The 25,311-nt window shown below is 39.6% G+C and overlaps 1 protein-coding gene across 1 annotated transcript; it reads right to left on the bottom strand.

The window, feature by feature from the left end:
• Nucleotides 1–6,933: 6,933 nt before the first annotated feature.
• On the bottom strand, nucleotides 6,934–19,192 carry rlbp1 (retinaldehyde binding protein 1). The gene is given in 8 exon segments (NM_001005455.1): nucleotides 6,934–7,614; nucleotides 7,853–7,963; nucleotides 10,268–10,426; nucleotides 10,732–10,910; nucleotides 15,559–15,763; nucleotides 17,022–17,150; nucleotides 17,535–17,574; nucleotides 19,105–19,192. Coding segments are annotated over 7 exon segments (954 nt in total). The 5' UTR covers nucleotides 17,547–17,574; nucleotides 19,105–19,192; the 3' UTR covers nucleotides 6,934–7,455.
• Nucleotides 19,193–25,311: the final 6,119 nt, after the last annotated feature.

Raw genomic sequence — 25,311 nt, 5'->3', positions numbered from 1 at the left:
GGGGTTGTTGCAAATTATCAAGTGGAAAATGAGGTTGACCTGTCATATAAGCTGATATTGCAGGGCTTTTTTATTAAATTCTGATGCTAATTGCACTGGTTTCTGAGTTGCCATGTGGTAATTATCTGTATGAATTACTAATCAGCCTTATATTTTGACATTTATATCCTATATACACTACAGTATATTGTGAGTGGGTCCCTAAGCTCAGTAAGTGACAGCAGCACAGAGCATGTGCAGGGAATCAGCAGAGAAGATGGGGAGCTACTGGGGCATATACAGAGGCACAGATCTTCCCTGCTAAAGGGCTGTGGTTGCCCTGGGCTGGTACAGAAGCACAAAATATTTTTCTTTAGTTAAGCTTAAGTTCTCCTTTAAATTGAAGCATGATTAAACTATTAATCATGTATAATCTATTAAAAGTAATATTATGAACCTACCATACACTGAAAATTGATGTTGCTCTTAACATTACATTGTTGGTCCCAATAACCAAGAAAAATTCCAAGGAAATGTACTTGACCTTCACAATGAAAAAAATATGGTTTGCACACAGATGAAACAGTCTGAAAGAGAGATGGGATTGAAAAGCATCTATAAGGAAAGCAAAAGCTTTAATCAACAATAATATATTTATATAATATTGCCTAAGGAACATGTAAGAGGATGAGCTAATTAAAGTGCTCTTCTGGGCATGTTTTTGCCTAGCAGATCTAAAAGAGAATCGGAATAGGAACAACAAAACAAAATTGATAAGAACTGGGCTGGATTGCACTAGGGCTAATTGTATCAACTTAAGGAGTAGGCTAGAAATGTTGTACATTGTGTTACCAAACTCACCCTCCAGTCTAGCAGCCAATCAAGAGATGACACTGCTGGTTTCCATAGAAACTCTGCTCTAGCTGCACAATCTGCCAGAGAAAACTAAGGTGGGTGATATCAGGCCAAACAATCAAAATTAAAATAGTGGTCATTGGTGCCGTTGGAGCAAGGACCGCATCAACGACCTGCTTAATCAAGATCTTCCCAATTTTAGGCCATAAGTCGTTTGGGAGTGCCCATATACAGGTAGATAAGCTGTTAAATTGCACTGAATGACCCAAATCGGCTGCTGAAACTTGCCTGTGTATGGTCACCTTTATATACATTGTAGGGTTTCATATCCTTTAAAGGTAAAATATACCCCCCTTTTTGACATGAGCTCCTTTACTTAAGTTAATTTAAAAAGTTGCATAAACAAGATCTGAAACAATAAAAACATTTTCCCCACAAGACATACTTTGTTCCACAGATTCAGAGGAAACCATAATAGCCTGTCTGTTTACTTCATGAGCCAGTTCCCCTCTCCCCCTTAGGCTCACAGTGTAATGCAACGCCTCCCTCCCCTTGTTCCATTGTGAAGTGATGGACTTCTGGGACTTCTTTCTGTGGCCGGTGGTGCACAGATTCTCAGGGAAGAATATTTTGAATTATTCTAATAGTAAACTCGACCCTTGGCAAGCAAAGGTGGAAAAGTGAAATGGGAAAATACTTGAGTAGGGCGTTAGATTCAAGTTAACAAAATCCTTCCAGTCTTGATAGTGCTCGGAAATGTAACCTAGAAGGTGAGTATAACAAGGGATACCTTTGGGTTTTCTTGGTTTTTAAACCTGTTAAATAAAATGGCTATATAATAAATCCTTCCTTCCTAAGTGTAATGAAGCCAGACAAACTGACACTGGGAAAAATGAATGTCTGCTGCTTTAACTGGAGTCCAGGCAAAGAGATGATTGTTCTATGAAAATGTTCTATTTCCTCTGCCCTCCAGCAGGAGAAGCAGGCACATTTGGGATATCCCAAAGGTCTGCAAAGGGAAGGCGCAAAGAAAACAGAAGCACAAGTGTGCAATAATGAGAGCTACTCTGGGAATTATCTTGCTAAAACTGTTAAGTCTTTACTGTCAATTTACACATTAGTAAGAAAATATTTGTAGATGAACTATGCTGCAGTTGTGCATATTTTTCCATATTAATGTTCCCAGAAGGCAAGAAATACCATATGGACTGTGCTTACATTTCTGAGTTTAATCTCTTTTCCTAATGTAAAGGACAAGGAAAGCTGTTTTCTTCTTTTGGTCTGATACCACCATATGACCCCAGTTGCTTGCTCATTTTGGCAACCTGTGCTTATCTGTTAAAATGCCTGCTCGCCCCATTGCCTTCTCATAGCTGGTAGTGGTGCCATGATAGCAGCTTGGGTACTGCTGAGACTTCCCATCCTGGACCATGCTCATAGGCATTGCAGATGGTCAAGGACCTCCACAATGTGCAGCACCGTGATCATTACAGTATATCCAAAACATGCCCCCTTATACTGCCTCAATTAGAACTTCTTTTACTTTTACAGTATATCTTTTATAAGAATGTTGCAAATGGCTTGAGTGCAGAAACTGGAATATGAGTCTTTGAAAATAAAATGTCAGACTCAATACTTTTAAAATATATTTTAGGGAGCCCTGTACCTTGACCACGTGGAATGTACAGAGTTCCCCTGTCCTTCATGTTGTGCCAAATGAATCACAGACAGTTGAAATAAGCGCACATCTGTGTACTGGTGGCGCCAACCCTTTCCTATTGCCCATTTGTGTTCCAGTTACTAAATCTGTGCATTCCTGGCAGAAGCAGCACTTTATGGCTAATAGCAACATGCATAATTGTGCTTCTGCAATACTGACAAAAATATTACATCGTGGATTAAAAAAACTATGATGTATTGCACTAATTTTTGTAGCACTTTGCACTCATTTAGTAAATGAATCATAAGCTGTGTGATGCCATAAGTAATATTGTTGTTACTTGGGATCATATGTTGTAAACTTATTTCATGTGATTAACCCGCAAATCATTTTTGGACCTATATACTGCTAATATGCACCAGCTATAACTAGTAAATCTGTTACAATAAAGTAAAAGTAAAAAATCTGATCGATAATTCAGTGTAACTGTGAGCTATGGTTTTGTCTGTAGATGAATGTGAATGATTTCTTACTGAGCTTTACTTTGCCATGAAAAAGAAAGACGAGAACACAGAAATGTCAGTGTTTTTTAAAGCTGCCTGTGGAACGCAGAATATTTTACAAACGCCTTTACTTAACATGTACAGTGCTTCTCATTCACCAACAGACTTCCTTCTCTTTAAGCATCCACATTTTACACATCCTGTTTGATTTGAATCAAAGCCAGATAAAAGATGAATGTCTGGCTTGTGGTTGTGATGGATCATGTCAATGGCTGAACTACTGCATAACTTCATTTCTAATATGCAACATGTTGCCACTAGGGCTGGAACTATTACCTGCCCTAGAGTAAGAGTAAGAGGAAAGTCTGAATAGCAAATCAATGCTAGTGTTATAGTGCTGGGATTGTATAGGTATTTGTTATTTTAATGAGCACTTTAGATTGAGTAGAGCTAAGCTTTCACCTTATATTTCCAGAAGACTGACTGAACCCAGACAAAAAAACAAATACATTAAACCAAATGCCTTAGTAATCTGTTCAGGTACCCCTTCCAGAATGAACCATTGTTCTTATCTATATATTTATATGTGTTTATATAAGAAGACTATTCATTGCAAATGTAAATCACTGGATGATCCCTAATTTTTTGTAATGTTCTTATAGGAAAGTATGTGTTTTTGTGCCAACCAAGGTTCAAAGAGACAATTAAGAAGAGTAGTTCATTCAAACCATAGATCCAAGTGCAAACTGAATAGTAGCAAAGACTGAAAAGGTTTCCTAAAGATGGCCATACACGGGCCAATTCTAGCTGTCGTTATCAGTCATTTAACTTATTTATCTGTGTCTGGCAAGGGTCCCCAACCATTTTCACCCATGAGCCACATTTAAATATAAAAAGATTTGGGGAGCAACACAAACGTGAAAAAAAGTTCCTGGGGGTGCCAATAAGAGTTGAAATTGGCTATTTGGTAGCCCCTATATGAACTGGCAGCCTACTGGCAGTATACTGGATTTTTATGCAATCAAAACTTTTTATGTCATCTCCCTGGTTTCTTTCTGAGTCTCGTGTGACCTGTTAGTAGGGTTACCAGATTACTTCTAAATTCAGGGACAGATGTAGAAAATTTAGGTAGTAGGGCTGCACTAATTGTTGCTACATTTTCAAATGATCTGGTGACCCTGATCTAGAGTCGTCTTCAAGTCTGTTCAAGGGAGCCGTAGGTTATACGTACAGTATTTATGAACTGCCCCAAAAGCCATACCAAAAAAAGAAAAATATCTTCAAACAATAATATCATGGTTTTTACAAATAATGTCATATTGAGGAGGCTATGTTAACATCATTTGTAGCTGATTTTAAAGTATTTTATTCCATGTATTTGGCAATGGTACATTGTATGTTTTGTCTCCCATGCTTATTATTCTTCAGCAAAGAAAATACTTGCATTGGTGTCAGCATGAATTATAATATTCAGCATGAATCGTAATATCATATTATATATGAATTTGGTAAGCATGGGTAGTTGCCTTTTCCTGAATTTTTGTGGTGCTTATGCTATTCAAATTTTTCCCATAGGCAATTTACATTGTGGTACAAAGATACCATTTAGTGTAAGCAACAAAGTGTACTGTGTGCCATTGCCATTACATATCTATTACAGGTCTTTTTGTTTTTGTGAAAAAGACCCCACTATCTGCCTATAATAGCCTTTAATGTAATTCTAATAGTAATAATGTCTATTTGCAAGTGCCTCTTCTTTACTCATACTTTGTTTCAGTACATTTACCAGTTACGTTGAATATCTCTGCATCCAGCTCACAGATATTCTTACTAAGGACTGGGTCCTAAAAGTACACTGCATAGCCAAGGTAACCTTAAAGGAGAAGGAAAGGCTAATATAGAGTTAATCTCAAGCTGCAGGCATACCTTCAGTTGTCTCAATAGTGCCCATATTTCACCTGTTCAGATGATCAGAAGCCAAACAGGAAGAAAAAAATGCTGAGCTGTGTAAAGAGAGTTCCCATAATGACTCACTCCTGCACCGAGACCCAGACCAAGGGGCTGATTTACTAACCCACGAATTTGAATCCAAATTGGAAAAATTCCTATTGGAAAACGAACATTTTGCGACTTTTTCGTATTTTTTGCGATTTTTTCGGCGCCTTTACGACTTTTCGGAAATTATCGCAACTTTTTCGTTACCAATACGATTCGCGCAAAAAAACGCGAGTTTTTCGTAGCCATTCCGAAAGTTGCGATTTTTTCGTAGCGTTAAAACTTGCGCGAAAAGTTGCGCTTTTTTCGTAGCGTTAAAACTTAAAAGGCGCAACGTTTTGCGCAAGTTTTAACACTACGAAAAAATCACAACTTTTTGCGCAAGTTTTAACGCTACGAAAAAATCGCAACTTTCGGAATGGCTACGAAAAACTTGCGTTTTTCCGCAAAAATCGTATTGGTAACGAAAAAGTCGCGATAATTTTCCGAAAAAATCGCAAAATACCGATCATTATGAAAAAAACGCAATCGGACGCATTCGGCCCGTTCGTGAGTAAGTAAATGGACCCCCAAGTGTATATGCTCAGTTTGTAAGACTGAGTCAGCTTCCTGCTGATTGGCTCAGATCCACATTCCTAAGGGAGAGGGGGTGAGTTCTTAGCATTCTTGAGGGACGGGGGAAGCAGGAGAGGGGAGAGAGCAGAGAGCTGCGTGTCTCTGGCACATGAATTATAGACACAACAAATCTTTTCACAGAGAAGTCAGTGCAGCGTTTCAGTGAGTGCTTATGGCTGTATTTACATAGACCTTTCTGATAAAGCTTTCTTTACTTTTACTTTACCTTTCTTTCTCCTTTTAAAAGGGATCTATAGAGGCAAAATTATTATTTAAGACAGTAATTTATTAGCTTTAGTAGACCCTGTCTGAAACTGCCTAGAGCTTTAAAGTCTGTTATCCACAATAACCCCAAAATCAATTAATTAGGGTCTTCTATTTAGTGTTCATGTTATTTTTGTGCATACCCTTGCATTTATCAGTACTGAACCGCATTTGGCAATTGCTCCCCATCTATCTGCAAAACACCCTGCATACAACTTATAGTACCAAAAGCAAACACAGTACTTGCAATGACCAACTTAAGGTAATTTATAAAGAAATTAAAAGCAAATGGCCAAAGACAAACCACTGCAGTACTCCACTGACAACACTGGCCCAATTATAAGATGCCATTTATTACTACTCTGTGTAATAATTTAGCCAGTTCTTCATCTGCATAAAATTGTATATTATTGGCCAACAGTCCTTAATGTTATCAGTAATCTGATAATGTATCAAATGCTTTAGCAAAAAAAGGCATATCACATCCACTGCAACCCCAATGGCTAGATTTCTGCTCAAAGTTGTCATTTATCATTTTCACATATTGGTTTGCTTTTTCTGACATGGCTAATCTATTACTCCAGTCAATGTCTAGATAATTAAAATCACCCATAATTACAAAATGACAAACATTTTCCTCTTTATAATATTAGGTGGGTCTCAATTCTCCTTGTTAATACTGGGAGGTTTTTAGCATACACCTATGGTCATTTTCTTAGCAATCTTAAATCCAACTGAATTCCCTACCGATAAGGCCTGTACACAGTCCCAGGAGTTTTCTTTGGTATTTTCTTTGGTGCACAGCTTTAAGTCTGGTTTTACACAAAGATAACCCCCCTTTTCAGTTTGTTTTTGTTCCTTTCTAAAAGGAAGTTTGTTTTAAAAAACTTCTATGGAGCAGAGTTCTCATAGAGTCTGCACCAAAGGAAAGGCAGATACAGATTGGTATATAAGACAGGTCCAGAATGAGGTGCAAAGCTGACATAATTTCTTATATTGTCCTGAATTTGGTTTCTAGCACAAAATATAATTTAGTATAAGCACAGAATGACAAGGCACATATGGAATATACTTTTATTTCTGTTCATTACTAAATAAAAATATTTTGTAACACCTGAAATATAACTTGTTTGAGCAGCACTGAATATTTCATAGCTAATGTTTCATTCTTAGATTATTCTAGACCAGGGATGTAAAGAACAATTGCAATATCTACTATCCAGCAATTGGGTGGGTGATGATCATAAAGATGTAATATCCAGAGCTATACATTTCTGTTCTGTGCACAATAGGAGTCAAAACATCTGCTGCAGTGGTGTAACTACTATGATTTGGTTTGAATTTCATTAGGAAATGCTGACACGTATAACTATCCCCCTAAAGGTGAATACAAAATTCCCTGTCTCTAATGATGTATTCGTATAGCCATGCTGTTTGGCTGTGCATTGTGTTTCACAGGGCAAACTGAGGAGGGAAACATTCTTACAAAAAATATATACTGTATATACAACTATGAGGGAATAGTAAAGACTTCCATTAACAGAACTAGAACTAAGCAACCGAGGGATTAGAATATAGGTCACTTTAAAGAGCTGTATCTTCTGATTCATTTCTTGGCCCAAAAAGTTCCTCAGCAATAATTTTTCCGTCATATTTTGGCAGATTCCCTCCAAAGTCTGCTGGCAGGATGTCAGCATCTATTTCCTTGTAGAAGCCTTCCAGGTCATCTCCATGCACAAACACCTAGCAAGCATAGCATATTTAATATTTAGAGAAAAGCTATTTGTTTGGTTTAATCTAAAGTATCATTACACTGTGTTACAATACACTTGTATGTGTAAATGGGCCCTAATGTTTTATTGCGATGATTACATCCATTTAGGCACATTATTTAGTGATGTGGGACTCGGCCTTAGTTTAATGTAATGTTGGCGATATGAAAATAACACAAGAAAATCTGTGAGCTATGAGCACAACTCACCCTCTCCAGGAGCTTGCTCTTCAGGAACGGCTTTACAACATTGTATGTTGTAGTAAAGTACCAGGGCTGATGAATAAAGTGTACAGCCTTAAATCTGGCCGGGAAGGAATCCTGTAAAAACAAGCACTCAGATAGCATCATCGACTGGAGACGTCAAATCAGCTTTGAACTAGCGACAGGCAATCCATCAATATAGCAGGGCTCCAATTGTCCAATTGCTCCTCATCTTAGTATTACTGGCTTTGTATTAGTTACTGGGTTCAGAACTTATTAAGTAACCTACACTTGCGCTGCCATTTCCACGACAGGCCTTTTGTGTTTATCCTAGGGGTGCTTTAGGAATAACTGTGACATGAAAGTGAGTCACTGATAAAATGGAGGGCCCTGCCCTGAGTCTGCAGCATAGGGAGGAGGATAAACCGTATAGAAATACGGTAATTAGCGGGTCCTCTAAACGATCACTCTAATCAGCTCAGCCTCCCTATCATGCTGTACCTAGCAATTACTCATAGGCCTATAAATAAGTACAGCATGAAACGCACAAGGCTTCTTGCATTCACAAAAAGTATTTTCATTTTGGATTTTGTGAATTTTACCATATAAGCTTCAAACATGTCACATCTAGACTGCTCCCCATAGAATAGGAAAATGACTGGGTATGTACATACGGTAGCATGCTGGCACTTTAGAGGATGTAGTGACAAAACTATATCTTATTTGTTTATGCACATTCTCAAAATGGCCCTTGGTTATAAATTCTAATTGTAATTACACTTCTTTCCTCAGCTGGCAATTCCAGTTTTAACCTTATTTTATCCAGGCCAACTGATTTGAATGACTCATGTCATAGGATTTTTATCCATTCATCACTGAGTTTGTTTTATTGACTCTAACAATATTATGTAATTGTTCTGATGATAAGTAAAAGGCTAGAAGGAGACGTAATATGTATTTTATTGGCCACTATAATTAGCAATGGAAAATGTGACCAGTGCATAGTCTCTAATGGCTTAATGGCGCCCTCTACCAATAAATCAGTTGCATGCAGAGCTAAGGAATCCTACAGGCCCATGCAATAAGAAACAAAGTTCTCTGGAATATAAAAATAGCTGTGTGGTGCTGCCTTACAGCTCATAAAATATAGTTGGCGCTGGCACCATGCCAGTAGATGCTGAGCTTTTGACCAGTGGGTTCTGTTTATTTAATTATAAAGATCAGGGGGGGGTCAGGCAATTATTGTGGCATCAGCGCACACCTATTAGCTTCTTGTCGTGGGATTAAAAAAAACATTAGGACTGTTGGAGATAGGGTTGCCACCTTTCCTCAGCTCGAGCTCTGGGCAGGGGGACAGGGCAGGTACATCACAGGACAGGTGACATCGGGGCTGGGTGTGGGGCAGATGCAGCCAAGGGCAGCACTTTGATGTCACAGGGTGGGATTATGACAGCAATTGGCCATTGGATGATTGCCACGTCAATCAAAGAGAGGCTTGCCTAGTTTCCTAAAACCAGGCAGGCAGTTTTGACCCAGACAACCCTTTTGAAAACTGGGCTGTCTGGGTTAAAACTGGACAGGTGGCAACCCTAGGGTTTGAGGCGAGAAGGATGATTGTAGCCAACTAGCCAGAAAGATAGTAGGGGTAATTTACAAGACGCAGTTGCAGTCACACAACCTTAAGCACAATCGTTACTCCAGCTAACACCATTGTCTAAAAGTCCTTTAGCACAAGTGTACTCGGCTGCTTACATCCCGACTCCTACATACAGTGCATCTATTAATGCAGGGGAACCATGGAGCTGCTGCCACCCACAAAGGAGGCAGGAATTTTAGGGTTCCCACAGTAGCAGACTTGCTCCTAAACAATCAGGAGCAGATGTCATTGTCCAGTTCATATGAAAATGTATGTGTACAACTGTACTCATTTTAACTCACTGCCTGCAATTGTGCCAGACGCATTGCCACCTTATAGCTGCAATTACATTACAATTGTGGAGAACAAACCCTGCATTTTGATTACAAAACTTGGTAAATAGCACCACAAATTGCACACTGCACACTGCGCTTGCACTCAGTGGCAAAACTAGATGTTACTGGGCCCCACAGCAAATTCCGTTTAGGGTCCCAAAACAGTGGTAAATTGACCTATTCCACCAAGATATATTGAAATTCATTAATTAATTAGGGCTTTACCAGGCCCCCTACACTCCTGTAGGGAGTCTGCTACCTCCGTAGTTAAGCCCCAATTACTGCTTAGACAAGGATAAAACTTCACATTGCACCAGAAATACTTTCTGGAGCAGTAAAGCAAAACAAAATACTTTCAGCTCTTAACATTTCCATTCAATAAATCAATGCAGAAAATAAAATATCCTGGTGAATGCTAGGGCAGCTCAGCATTATTTTCCTTGTATTTACCTGTAGCATGTCCACCATTTTCTTCAGCTCAGATGGCTTTATGCCTGATGCTTGCTGCATGGTGAATCCTTTGAAATTTTCAATAATGCAGAAGCCATTAATCTGAGTCTCCTCATTCTCCAGCAAGCTCTCCAGTATAATGCAGTAAGCTCGCAGGATCTGAAAGGCACAGGGTACACAGTGTGTTTAGCTTGAATCAATGCAACATTTGGTAAAGGTAAAGTAAAGCTGCATTCTGCAAGCCAGGATGGAATACCGTTTATGCATAGCAGGTGTCTGTGTGCGCTTTAATTCTGAACTGACCAAAAGTATTATAGAACAAGGCAGAATGAGAATGCATACCTTGTTATCTTGATTACTAGAACTAGGTCACGCATCCCCATTAAACAGGGTCCCAATGCATAGGAGCCAAAGGCAGGGTTTGTAATAACAACACGACAAAATGGAGTTGCGCTTCAACAAACCTCATCGAAGGTGATCTCTTCATAGTCCCAACTTTCAATGTTAAAAAGGAGGATAACTCTGCCATTCTTATCTCTGCTGGTCAAAATTCCTGGATATCCTGCCTCAATAGTGCTCCTCACCGCCTCGGGTGTCAGGTCCTCAAAGAGTTCTGGATACTGCTGGCGGAAATTGACGTATCCTAATGTAGAGAATCCAGGGAAATATGACTTCCTCCTGATCAAATTACACCATATTGCTGTGCAACCACATGAACCAACCTATTGCAAATCAGAATTATTCTTGCATATCTAACATACGGTAGCTATAAAAGCTAAAGCTTTGAATATAGGCTATGAATAAACTCAAGGCAGATACAGATACACATAGTTAAGAAGTGCAGTGTTTAAGTATTCATTGGTACATTAAGGCTTACGTTTCCGTTAACCTCATAACTGTAGTTAGGTTTGCCACCTTGCCAGTAAGTCACCATTCTAGCCAGTAAAATGCTAGCCAATGCTGGTATTACACATTTACTGGCAATTGACTAGTCATAGAGGTAAGTAAAATATTAAACTTTGGTGCAATGCAATCTAATAGCTACACAAATCAACACACTACTGCACTTTGTTGAAACCAGATACATAGAAATCACCCCAGTATTTAAAACCTACATAAATATGGGGTGTTTCGGCTGTACTTATGTATATACTGATAGGTAATATAGTCTCCGAAATTACAAATGTAATACTATGTAGCAACACCAGTTTTTTTTTTCCAGCAGTTTTATCTTTCTTCTATGTCCCTCTTTTTCTTACTCTTTCACACCTTTCTCTTTTTACATTTACATTTTTCTACATTGCCCATTCCCCCCATCTCCTCCTCTTGTTCCCCATTTTGTCCCTCACTTTTTGCACCTCCTTCTCTTCATTTCACCCTTCCCGTGATTTGCCTGGTTTTCTTTTCTATTGATTTCTGTTCTTGACACCCCTTCCTATTAGCCTTCAATTTTCTTATGTATTGTTGCTGTCTCTTTTCTCTTCCCCCTTTCCCATGCTTTTCACTTTTGGTTCCCATTCCTTCTGTGTGACCCTTCTTACAACTTCTACTCCTTTTTTTGTTTCTTGTGTCCCCCAACTCTTTCCCTATCACCCAGAAAATTTTTTTCAAACATGTTATTCTGCTCCACTGCTGGATTAAAAACCAGGGCCTAGAGGTCTGTGGCTCAATAGCCAGATCTCTTGGCTACAAAGGCATCTTGCCAGATTTATTCCACTAGAGCCTTTCTTCTCTCTGCATTCAGCCCCTGTTTATTGCTTACAGTTGCACTGATAATGTGGGGCTCATCCCCAATACTTCCCAGCAGTACCTAACAATATATCCCCAGTTTTTTACTCCCCCTTTTCCAGTTATAGGTATTTTTGTTTGAAATGCCGTTCTTTTTGATTTTCTGATTCTGTTCTTGCCATATTCCTGCTTCTTATCATGGTTCCTCTTGCTTGCATGGGCCTGATCCATGTTTGATTTGGCTGGAGATCTGTTTTTTGGTTTGCCCTGGGTTCTATTGGGCCCTACCCACCTCTCTTATGTTTGGTAAAGAACACTATAACCAATATATTCAATATAAGTTCTAAAGAAATTGGTAGAACCCCCCAGTTTCCAAGGAGTTGTAAATGCAAAGAAGAAAGACTATATCTGGTCCTTAGATTATATTTAAAGGGGTGGTGCACCATTAATTAAACTTTTAGTATGTTATCAAATGCCCTATTCCTAGCAACATTGCAATTGGTCTATTATTTTTAAAGTTTTTAAATTATTTGCCTTCCTCCTCTACATCTTTCCAGCTTTCAAATGGGGTCACTGACTGCAGGAGCCAAACAAATATTCCTCTGTGAGGCTACAATTGTATTGTTATTTTTCATTTTTCTATTCAGTATCTCTCCTATTCATACCCCAGTTTCTTCTTTATAACAACCACCTGGTTGCTAAGGTAAAAACGTTCCTAGCAACCAGCTGCTGGTGAGCTGCTAACCAAAAAGCTAAATAACTGAAAAAGCAGAAAAAATAAAACATTAAAACCAATTGCAAATTGTCTTGAAATATTAATGTCTATGCCATACTAAAAGTTAATTTAAAGGTGAACAACCCCTTTAATGAAGAAACTATTAAACGATGAGTGAGTATAAATGAACTTGGGCCAGATGAATGGGTTGTTTTTGTCTAGCATGCCTTTATATAACCAAATACATGTAAAAGCAACTATCAGGCTAAGAAGCCAGTACTTAACATGCACTGTGATACTTAACTGAACACTCATTCATAAACAGTTAATCAACCGCTGGGCCTTTGGCTGGATGCAGACGTTCAGCTTCCTGCTTAAGATATCAAGAGCCTTCTTTATCTTACAGTATTTGTACTATGCAGCGGCCAAATGTCACTCATAAAGCAATCTGCTTCCTCTCAAAGAATTGGGCTGCAGATCCTCTATGTAGATTTAGTTCAGCATTCAGAGCACAGGGCCAGTATATAATGGGGGGTTCCCCTTCTGCCCCTACCCTGCAATCTCTTGCCCCCTGTGCCACTTGACTTGGGTTGCACCTTCCCCCTCTGGTGGAAAAGTATGAAACCAAACCTGCACCATGTACCTGGTTAAATATCAGTGATAGTGATGGGAGGCACAAAGCAGCCTTGTCCTTACCATCTGCAATAGGGCAGGAAATAAGTACTGGCTACCTTGCACCCTGCACATTACACAGCTCCCTAACTTGCACATCTGAATGACACACAAAATAGGTGGCGGGTAGGGTGCAGGAAGGTTGCCACCTTGTGATTATGTGATGAGGGAAAGATACCATGTGGCCACCCTAGGTGCAGAACTGGGGATACCTGTATGTCTTTCAGAGTCCACCCTTTGTGAATACAGCAATGCTTAATGCAGGCAGCACTGTATTCCTGGGGATGGAGCACAGGCTCTTGCAGCCCCAGACTGGCAATCTGTGGATTCCGACAAATACTAGAGGTGCTGCTGTAAGATGCCATAGACAGTCACTAACAGTCAGGGTCTGTTTGGATCCCAGTCTAGGTCTGGGCCCTTGCCAGGCCTGGAATTGTAGGTAGAACAGAACAAAACAAGGTGGGCATGCTTAATGAGAACTGCACCCTTTGCTTTGAGGACTTTTTTTGTTTTAAGATCTCTACAATAAAGACACTTTTTAATGGACCAAGGAGTGCGTGCCATCTCTCTTCAAATTGATGTACCCTTTCCTTAATTAGTGGAAATAAATAAATTATAAGTATTGTCTTTATTTCCAACACTTGTGATAAACAACTAAATGACGTGGGCTGGAACTTAAGTTCATATATTTAATACATTTAGTAGAATTTACTTTGTGTCATACACTTTGCCTTTCGTTTCAGTACCTACACAATACAGAGGTGATACTATAACTGGTGGCACTATATTAGAAATAATATGCAGATTAAACCCCGTGACAGCAAAGATTATTAACAGACATTAAAACATTTTGGGTAAAGCCTTGGTCCATTTTATTAATATCTAATATAGTGCACCATCGCCACCTACTGGTGTCAAGTGGGTTTTTTTAATCAGAAGACAACAAAAACGAATTGCTCCCCCTCTGCATTTCAGCACTTCCAATTCTTAATATATAAAATAAAAATAAATCTGAAAGCTGTTTCCTTTTCTAATATATTATGTACAATTAGCTAGCAGCTATTACAAGTATTACAAGATGCAGTTCTAGGCAGTTAGGAATAACTGTTAATTTAATGAGAAATGTCCATAACATGGTTCCATCTGTTCGCTCCCTTTTAACTCTGCGTATCAATGCTTTCATGTGTAAAGTCATTTTATCATATTACAGTTGGTTTAAAGAAAGTAGATCCTGTGCACAAGATCAAATGTCCTGTACGTCAGCTCCCTAAGATAACACTAAGCTCCCCTGCTTGTACCTGGTAATCTTATCTACAGGCCACAATGTGATTATGCAATGTGCAAAACAGAATTGCAGTCCATATTGTATCTATGGCAAAAGGTCATCTATACAAATGAAATGGGAGGAAATTATACCCAGAGGAAATTGTTAGGTTTATTGGAGACCAATTGCCCCATGGGTCCCCTAACAATCATTATTGGTCAGCAGCAACCCATTCACCATCATATAACAGTAGGCACACTGTCCTTACAATGGCTCTGGCTGGTGAGGTTCTGAGAGAGATCCATGTGCATAAATGATTCCTGTAATATTGTTACGATAGTAACCCCTCCCATGCTGGACTACACTGCACTGGGAAGCCTCTCCAGAGTTGATGGTCAAATGACCTCTGTCTATTAAAGTGTCAGCTCTGACTCTTGGCTTTCCGAAACATACATATATGTCCGGGGTGATAAAATCAGAGAATAACTTAATATATATATATCTCTCACAACTCTGGTCATGCCCATTCCCACACCTTGTGTCTCAATCCTTTCTCCTTGTAGATTGTAAGCTCTTTTGGGCAGGGCTCGCTTCACCTCTTGTATCGGTTATTGATTGCTTTATATGTTACTCTGTATGTCCAATGTATGAAACCCACTTATTGTACAGCGCTGCGGAATATGTTGGCGCTTTATAAATAAATGTTAATAATAATAATAATAATATGAAAGCACCCCAGCTGATCCCTGTGGTAAAAATCCCATGAGATAAATGGATATTTCTGTTAGGCTACAGGAACAACTGTAGGCAGGAAATCTATACACTGGTGGATTTATCAGTTGACTCCATCACATTTACATCTGCCCTGAAGTCAGCATTAGTGTTCTCTTGCCCCTATGAGGATGATCCTACCTTTCAGGAGTTCATAGGCTCTGCTCACATCAAACTTCCGAGCCCGAATGAACCTGAGGAAGAAGTCATCTCCCTTGTCTTTCACTTTGTCAGCCACTGCTTTGCACAGCTCGTCCCCTGCGTTGGCCTTCTCCTGAACCAGCGCCCGAAGTTCCTTCACAGCTGATTCTCTCTTCTCTTCTGTCTCATTTAACTCATCTTTGGCCTTGAAATTTGAAAGGAAAATAGAACTAGTTAGGCACTAAACAATGTGTCAGAAGAAAGACTCATTATCACACTAATTGACAAATACTGGGCAAATGATTGCAATCATGGGCATGTATCCAAATGGCAATGGCACATCTCTGCCAGGGCCTGGGTGCCCATAGCTATGTAAAGGCATACTTGTTGCTCAGCATTGGTTACTGACACAGGGAAATATAGGTGCAGGGGCTAAAATGTCTCAGGTCGTTTTAACATTTACTAATGTAGGATCTGTCTTTTGATAATGAACCATTGAGGCATATGCTGGCCCAACAATGTACCTGTTGTAGAATATACATGCTGGAGAGGATATGTTTCTGAATTATTCCATGTGTTTATGTGGCAAGGTCAAATTGCCCTGCAAGCTAAGGGTTTACATGTGAGTAGGGCATCAGTATTGCTTGCTTTATCCTCATAATTCCCTTTCATATAAAATGTGTATAATTCTAATCTATAATGTACATTTTCAGCCATGCAGGCAGCAGTTTAGTCAGTTTCAGACCTCTGAAACCCCAGACAGACAGTTTTAAATTGGCCATTCTTCATAAAAACCAGACTCGCTGGTTTAAAACTGGACAGGTGGCAACCCTAGGGATGTGGGTAACACAGGTAAAACTAGAATGCTGCAAAACATACAGGAGGACTGTAGATCCAATGGCATTAAATTATAATGAATAATGTACCCCCTACTGAAATAAAACTTAAAAAGATATTAGGAGTTGCCTTAGAGTTACATGATCTGTTTAAAAAACTCCATCTTTGGCTTTATGCTTTTTTAGTGGTACCTAATGCCTTGGTGAAATCAAATATTGTTATAGGGGGTACATTATCCACTATACAGGATAGGGGCCAAACCCCAAAAGCTCAATAACAATGGAAAAATGCAGGTCCAACTATTGCTGCAGAATTGTGCCAGCTCACATGCCCTTCAGGAAAGTACTTGCACTTTGTCTCTATTCTATATTTGTGCCACTTGCTCCTGCCTTGAAGTGGAAGGGAGTCCTGTACTTTACATGTGCATGGAGTTCCCTCTCATGTAATGCCCTGTAAATAGGAAGCTGTCATGGCAGAGAATGGCCACAAGAGAGTGACTCAAAAACTGAGAGCAAAAATAATCTCAAATTTCAAGGGAATTTGCCATATTTTGTGCCAGGACCCACATTGTCCCTTCTATATGCGATCCACCCAGAAAGCACACTGTACCCTTGCGTTGTCCTTACCTTCTGTATGGTGTACTCTGGCAGCTTTCCACATTTACCAAAGACTGAGCCATGGTCTTTAGTAGTGAGCCGTTCAAGCTTGGCCCTGAGAGACTGTTCCTCCTCAGAGACAATGCGATAGGTTCCAGTCTATAGTAACAAACAGAAAGACAGAGCCTTTATAAAGCTGAAATCTATGTACCATGTCTGAAATAAAAGACTTATTATATACAAACAGTTTGTGCTCTCTATTTGCTGAAATTATTGTGTTGGTAAAATAAAATTACTTTCAGCTACACTGTTTTGTGGTGTTAAGTGCAAAAAACCACAATGGAGACCAATATTTCTTAATAAAACAATGTGCAGAATATATATTTTTTGTTGCACTAACACTGTACATAGGTGTACTATTAGTAGCGCCCTGCACTTGGGAAGGCACAGACTTAGCAAACAAAGCCAAGCAGCCACATAGCAAAACCACACATACCCAGGGGAGACAGCATTGCTAGTCTCTCACATTAGGAGAATACTTACTATCTCTGACATTTGACTTCTTCTGTCTTCACGCAAGGAGCTGAGAAAATATTTACAATAAGATGAAGTGTGAGAAGCCAGTCGGTTTGTTCAAACAATATACTTGATCCATTCATACATCATGCCCTGCCTTGGCTAAATACAGTCTCTATTCTGCTACATGCACAATCCTAAATCCCACTGCATGCTTTATCCAAGGCAGGGCAGACTGAGGCATTTACACTGGGCCACAGTAACAAAGGTGTACACAAATGATACATTATGGGGCCCATTTACTAAACAATTTTGAGATACATTCGTATTTTTTCCAAATTATAGAACATTTCAGACTGTATGTGAAAATGTTATTACAATTCAACAAGCTTTTTGTGGTTTTAGGTAAATCTACATGAAAGAATCGTAGTTTGCACAAAGAATACGAAGAATACAAATATATTGGAATTTGTTAACACTTTGGTCAGGACTATATTTTCGCCAGGTTTGATCTGTCGAGTGCCATTGAGTCCTATGGAAGGCTTTTAAAGCCAGGCATGGAAGGCTTGAAAGCCAGAACTGTTTTTGTGGCATTTACAAATTTAGTGACTTTCGAAATGCAATTGCGATATTTTCGTAGGAACGATAGAAGCATTGTTGAGACATTTTAGAACTACAGAAATCATCGCGATTACTTTGAATTCATACCATATCGTGTTTGCAACATGTAACATACAAAGCTTCTACTGAATTCTGCAAATAGTGGGAGGAATTCTAAACCAAAGCCGAATCCCAAAGCCTGGATTTAGAACCTTCCTCCCAGCGAGCTAACAAGGATACTATGGGAAAGGGTTAAAGGAAAGGGTGTAGCTTTAGTTTAAACTATTGCCTATAAAATATGGAGCAAGAATGACAATAACTTGAAGGCCATAAATATAACTTTATATGCAAAGCATTAAGCCAAAAATATGGCATTTTCCACCTGGATCTGGACGGGTCCCACTGTCTGAACAGGAATATTAGTGGCGGAGCTGCTAACAGACTTGTAGAATATGATTTGCATTATTTGGCTCCATGGTAACTAAACTGAAACATTAGAAAGCATTACATTCTGCACACTTTCACTTTTTTCCCCAGTCTCACTGAATGGAATTTTAATTTTAAAAACAGGTGGCACATTAGCGAATATTTTTATGATTTCCTTTGGGTCTCTAGATGAGGCAAAGGGAAGGGAATTCTAGGATACTTGGCGAGTGTCAAACATTTGGATTTAAAGGGACTCGTAAGCTATTCATTAGCATTCTAGCAATGAGTAACTAGTGGAGCCGATGATGTTCGGAAAGAAAACCCCATTGTGCCTGGGACACAGGGAAACACTCTTCCTTCTGTTCTGTTTATGCTGCTAATAACGCAGCCTGATAAACCCATGGTATCATCAAATGGAAACATCTGTTTCCTTTACTGTGAATAATCTCTCCTACTCACTCACCAGGGATGGCAGAAGAAGGGAAATCTCATATCTAGTTAAAGGCATTGGTAAAACAGTTAACCCAGCAGCCCAGCTAAACTCCTCCATGTTAAAATGCTCAGTACTCACCGCTGATGAGTGGCACAAGTTTGTCTTCAGCTACAAAAAGCAAGTCAAGGTGTTAACAAAGCAGGACGGACAGGCACAAAGTACCCAGGATCTGTGCTGTTGAGAGAAAAAGCAGCCAAAGCTTTCTATAGTCATCGGGTTAGGATTATCCGTCACAAGGCATTACTCAGTCAGGCTTATTAATTAAATCAGCACAAAACACCCCATGCCATTAAGTGGCGACAAGAAAGGAGGAGAAAAGTTACTGGTCGGCAGAGAAACTGAATGGGGGGCTGGGACAATAACCCTCTGATTAATCCCACGGAATCAGCAGAGACTACAGCTTTGCTAGGAACTGCCGACCCTCCAAAGTGTTAACTTCCTAGACTTCCATACATTAGCTTGTGCACCCCACATGAGCCCTAATATTAATGATCCCACAATACAATGATTACAGCTATTGTGACATTCTTAATCATTCCTTTCTTAGAATGAATTCATATGGTGCAGGATAGGGTTGCCAAGGATTTAGGCCCTACAGCTGTTGCTGAACTATAGCTCCAAGCACCAGGGATGCTAATCACTCTAGTTCTGATCACTAAATTACTTGAGGTGCTGGAAGGTTGCAGATTAAAGGCCCATTGTATATGGTGATAGAGAATATACCAAGATTATGCAGGCCTTGCTGTCCAAGAAGAACGTTTGGAGGCAACAAATGGCATTGGCAGGAAGAAAGACTCATGATTTTAAAGAGGAAAACTGCCTCTGCGGTTGCCCTTTGCTGTTTTCCAGGCTGGTTTTAGAGCAAACTGTTTCATTTTGTGGGCACCGCATGCTTTCATCAAGGCTTTGTTTTGCTTTGTGATATTTACAAGCTGTGTTTGCATTCAGGCTGCTTTAAACCTAATGCAAAAGATTTCATGCGCTCTAAAGGACATTTTAACTTCTTGCTCACACACAGGACTGCCTTGTCCTTTTCTCCAGGGCATAATGTTTACATCACTGGAAAGATCCCATTTTTATATGTAATATAAAATTCACTTATCCATCTGCTCCATAAAGCCTGCACCTGAGCCCATAAACCTAACAGAATGTATGTGACAGTCAAAACACACATTCCGCTAAGCTCCGTGGGGCGCTGTGTCAATATCACGTGAGAGTCAGGCCGAGGGGGCTCAGGCACAGCAGAGAATGGAACAGCTGACCAGCCAAAGGGAATTGGATTTAAAGACAAACCAACATATTACAGGACTCATGGAGGCTGCAAGTACTGTGCCTACTATAAAACAGAAAGCTACTGTAGCTTCACACATATCTGTACAACATGCACAATCACATACACCTGCAGCTTTCATTCTACTGTCCCATGGGATGGTTTTTGAAAATATCATTTGCGGTGACAAAATGACATACAAATTAGCTTTATAGTCATGTACACTTTAGGTTTTAGGTTATTTTTTCTTGCATTCGTCCTTCCTTGGCTAAGGTATGACTTCATATGGTTTCCAAAAGCAGCTCTACACTAATGATAATTAGTAGGGAAGCACCAAATCCACTATTTTTGGATTCGGCCGAACCCTGAATCCTTCGTAAAAGATTTAAATACCGAAATAAATCTGAATACTAATCTGCATATGTAAATGAGGATAGGAAGGGTCAAAGAACATCGTCACGTGATTTTAAGGATTTGGTTCGGCCAGGAGTGTGGATTTGGGCGAATCCAAATCCTGCTGAAAAAGGTGGAATCCTGAACCGAATCCTGGATTTGGTGCATCCCTAATAGAAAATATGTGACATTTCTGAACATTAAAGAGTGCTATAATTTACAAGATTTACAAAGCTATGAATTTATTTATATACTGTTATTTATTAGCACTGCATATACATTCCTCAAGCCTCCTGATCATGTTTTACCTGCTAAGTGGTTGAAAACAATAATAGGTACCCTAAATCTTTTTTATATGCAAAGGGTCATGCACTATCCTATACAGTGGCTTGCAAAAGTATTCGGCCCCCTTGAACTTTTCCACATTTTGTCACATTACAGCCACAAACATGAATCAATTTTATTGGAATTCCACGTGAAAGACCAATACAAAGTGGTGTACACGTGAGAAGTGGAAGGAAAATCATACATGATTCCAAACATTTTTTACAAATAAATAACTGCAAAGTGGGGTGTGCGTAATTATTCAGCCCCCTGAGTCAATACTTTGTAGAACCCCTTTTGCTGCAATTCCAGCTGCCAGGCTTTTAGGGTATGTCTCTACCAGCTTTTCACATCTACAGACTGAAATCCTTGCCCATTCTTCTTTGCAAAACAGCTCCAGCTCAGTCAGATTAGATGGACAGGGGGCTGAATAATTACGCACACCCCACTTTGCAGTTATTTATTTGTAAAAAATGTTTGGAATCATGTATGATTTTCGTTCCACTTCTCACGTGTACACCACTTTGTATTGGTCTTTCACGTGGAATTCCAATAACATTGATTCATGTTTGTGGCTGTAATGTGACAAAATGTGGAAAAGTTCAAGGGGGCCGAATACTTTTGCAAGCAACTGTATGTGGCGAAGTAAAAGGCAATACTGGAATAAGCAGAGAACCCCTACACTGCATAAGACGGCAATGGCTGGGAGATATCCCCCCACTCCATGCCCTGATTTGTGCCTCTCCCCAACGCTGTCCCAGGAGATTCTATTGAAAGCTTCTTATTGTTTATGGTTGAGTGTCTGCTTTGAATAGCATTGCGTAGCTGGGCCTACAAGAGCGTAGGAATGTAAGTCATGTGAATCTACCATTCACGGCAGGTGGAGAACTTTATCTGGGAAGATAGTTATCTAAGCTACCTAGTTTAATAGTTGTTAATAAGTCATTTCTTAAGACAATAAAAGAGACCTAAAGGTATGATCATTGGGGGTGCTATAATATTAGCTCCCCCCCCCAGTGATTATAATTGTTTTCCCGATACCCCAGGCTGGTGCTTTTATTTCCAAAACTGCCCTGGCCAGGGGTATTTCTATAAAAAAAATGTCAATAAAATTTGCAATAAAAATCATCAGAATTTTCTTTCTCGTCTGTCTTGTTTTCCCCAGGCAGGTGCAGTAAAGTTTTGTGTTTAAATTGAGCTTGAACTCCACTGCACGTTTGCCTGCCCAGACTTGAGCGAATGAACTGGATAAACTGAATAAAATGGCGGTGACAGACTTCTACAGAGATACCACGACCATTGTGGTTTTTAGTGAACAGCAGCACCAATCTAGGGGTGCCAGGTGATAATTATCCCCGGGGGCACCTAACATTTTGGCACCCCCTTCCCTCCCAGTTATTTTGGATCTACTTTAAACTAAATACATTGTGACTGAATGTTTCTATTGATTTTATCAGACCATACAGAATGAATGTTGTGCCACATATAAGATTGTGGGCAGTTTTGTGCCCAGTACTTTGTTTTCCTATTATAGTTGTTATAAGTTCAGTCTTTGTGTTGATGCCACATGTAATACTGGGCAAAGGCAGCCCCTGATATTAACCATTAAATGTGCACAGATGCCTTTTGCCTGGGAACTGGTTCCTCTTAGCTAAATCACTGGTTGAGCTTCAATGTGCTCTAAAGCCATTTCCGTGCATGTAATTCTGTGTTCCAGGCTGGGAGTGACCCTGTATAACATAGGACAAACAATTTGGCAAAAAATATGGCTACAATAATTACCCCAGAAACTGTCTGGCTTTTGTACATCTTTACTCATGTAAAAAGGCTCCTCAGAGCGTGTAAATGTGCGGCCGCACAGCAATGAATACCAGATTTCCTGACATCATTCCCACAGCATGAAACAATGCAGAGCAGCACATAAAGTTATGTTCCCAGCAGAACTACATTCATTAGCACGTAGTGCTCCACAGAGGTCACTGTTTATAACAACCTATATCTGCTCTGGGTCGGCCACTTCACAAATCAGAGATCTTTCTCCTGCGCAGCCATACGAGAACTTCTCAAATCAGTTGCTATTTCTGAGGCTGCACTGTATGAATATCACAACCCAAATAATACATACCTGCATAAATGCATTCAGCTACATACAGGGTGGGATTGATTTCTATAGATTGGGTGATCGGCACAAATATTAATCTGGATAGAATACTTTGAGGGGAATGAAAGCATTCAAGCAAGTGCTGCTTTGTTTAGTGTACTCTTTCCAATATGGGTATGGGATCTGTTATCCAATGCAATCCATTATCCAGAAACTTAGATTGTAAGCTCTACTGGGCAGGGACCTCCTTCCTACTGTGTCTCATACCACATGGCACTTATATATATATATATATATATATTTATTGTATTTATTTATTATATCACTTGTCCTCTCTGTGTGTAATTGTGTATTTTGTAAGATTGTACAGCGCTGCGTATCCTTGTGGCGCTTCATAAATAAAGTTATACATACTGTACATACATACATACAACCAAACATGTGAATGCTATTAAGTGTCCTATTTAAGAAAAACAAATCTTCACCTTTGACCGATTGGATTTTTCTCTGTAATAATTAAACAGTAACCTGTACTTGATTCCAACTAAGCTGCAGGAATCCATTTTGGTTTGTAATTATTCTTAAATGCTTTTAGTAGCACGTGGTAAGGTGATCCACATTACACAGCAGCCCCTTATCCAGAAAACCCTTGGCCCCAAGACCTTTGCCAATATCCTCATATATTAATGTGCAAGATAGGAAGGGCAGTATTTTTACAAGAAGCAATTCCAGACTTCCCACCCAACTAGTAGGGTTATGGCATTGTGATTGGGACCTGGACCCCATTGGATATTGCCTTCCCTGAATATTAAAAGAGGGCCCATACCTGTATGTGTATTTTAAATGCTGCACGCACTGTACTAGACAGTATTGGGATTGCCAAATGTTGTAAATATTGTGCAAAGGGGGGCAGATTGTTGATACCACATTACCTTACTATATAAATATTTATATCACAGATACAAATATTTCTGGTTTCCAGGCTGCTTTACATTTCCACTGATGTATTTGAATGACATCATTGTTTTATTACAATTTGGCCCCCGAACATGTACAGTTAGCTAGTACAGTGAACAACTGGCCCAAATATATGGAAAAACAGATGGAAAAAGGTGCTTTAACTTAACCTCTTCTATACTGAGTCAAAAGGAGTATAGGGCAGCCTGGAATGAGGCAAAGCACACAGGATTCTGGCTAGAGAAGGTTTGAAGTAAGCAGTAGTGGCACTGGGGCTTAAAGGAGAAGGAAAGGTCTATGTAAATACAGCCATAAGCACTCACAGAAACACTGCACTGAGTCCTCTATCAAAAGAAACACAGGATTTCTTGTCTCTTTTTTGTAAACATGATGTTCCAGTGTCTGACTTCCTCTCTCAGAAACAGCCTTAATTCCCGTGACCAGAGTCTGCGCAGCTTTCTCCCATAAGTATGCTAAGGAATGTGTGATCTCAGCTATAAGGCTAGAGACTGCAGGAAGGATGCTGCTTAAAATGGCAGCTGCTATCTTAAGCAAACGGAGAAAGCTTCTAAAGCTGTTCAATCAGGTAAGTTAATGGTTTCTGCAGAATAAATATATTGTTCTAGGTGGCACTAATGTGGCAAATCTATTGGCAGTAAAATGCCAAAATGACTTTCCTTCTCCTTCTGCCTTTTTTTGTTAATAAATGGCTACGCTGTGGGCAGCTGGAGTAGGAGGTATATTTTACATTAGGAATGCTGGCTGACTCCAGTTGCATGTTGAATGTGGTACCCATGCCATACAGAGAGAAGTCATACATACAGCTCTTTCCTGCTGCAAGCAACACAGCCATGCCGCCATCTGATTGTTATTAGACCCATGTAAATCAGTCTTTATTTAGGATTGGGAGGCAGTAATAAATTATGCTGGCACAGGGGGTGATGGCACAACACTCTGACTAACATCCCCCCCAATACTGTAAGCTATGAAAGGCATAGACAATGTTTATATGCAATTTATAGGAAATATTTCAGCCAGTGTGTGAGGCAGATATGTATGCGTACAAGTGAGGCTATAGAAAGAGCTCTGTGCCCTACATTGTACAACCCTGATTCTAAATACAGTGCTACTGCTAGCATTTGATTAGGGTGATAGGAAAATCACTGGGATTTAAATCTAAAATGATCATGGTTTGTACTACTAAGTGGTTCATGCTCTGTGTTCAGGCATTTTGGGGTTA

Source organism: Xenopus tropicalis, chromosome 3 (assembly GCF_000004195.4).
Source record: "Xenopus tropicalis strain Nigerian chromosome 3, UCB_Xtro_10.0, whole genome shotgun sequence".
In the NCBI taxonomy this organism is placed as follows: Eukaryota; Metazoa; Chordata; class Amphibia; order Anura; family Pipidae; genus Xenopus; species Xenopus tropicalis.
Note: the sequence above shows the minus strand (reverse complement) of the source record. Positions and strands in the feature narration are given on the sequence as shown.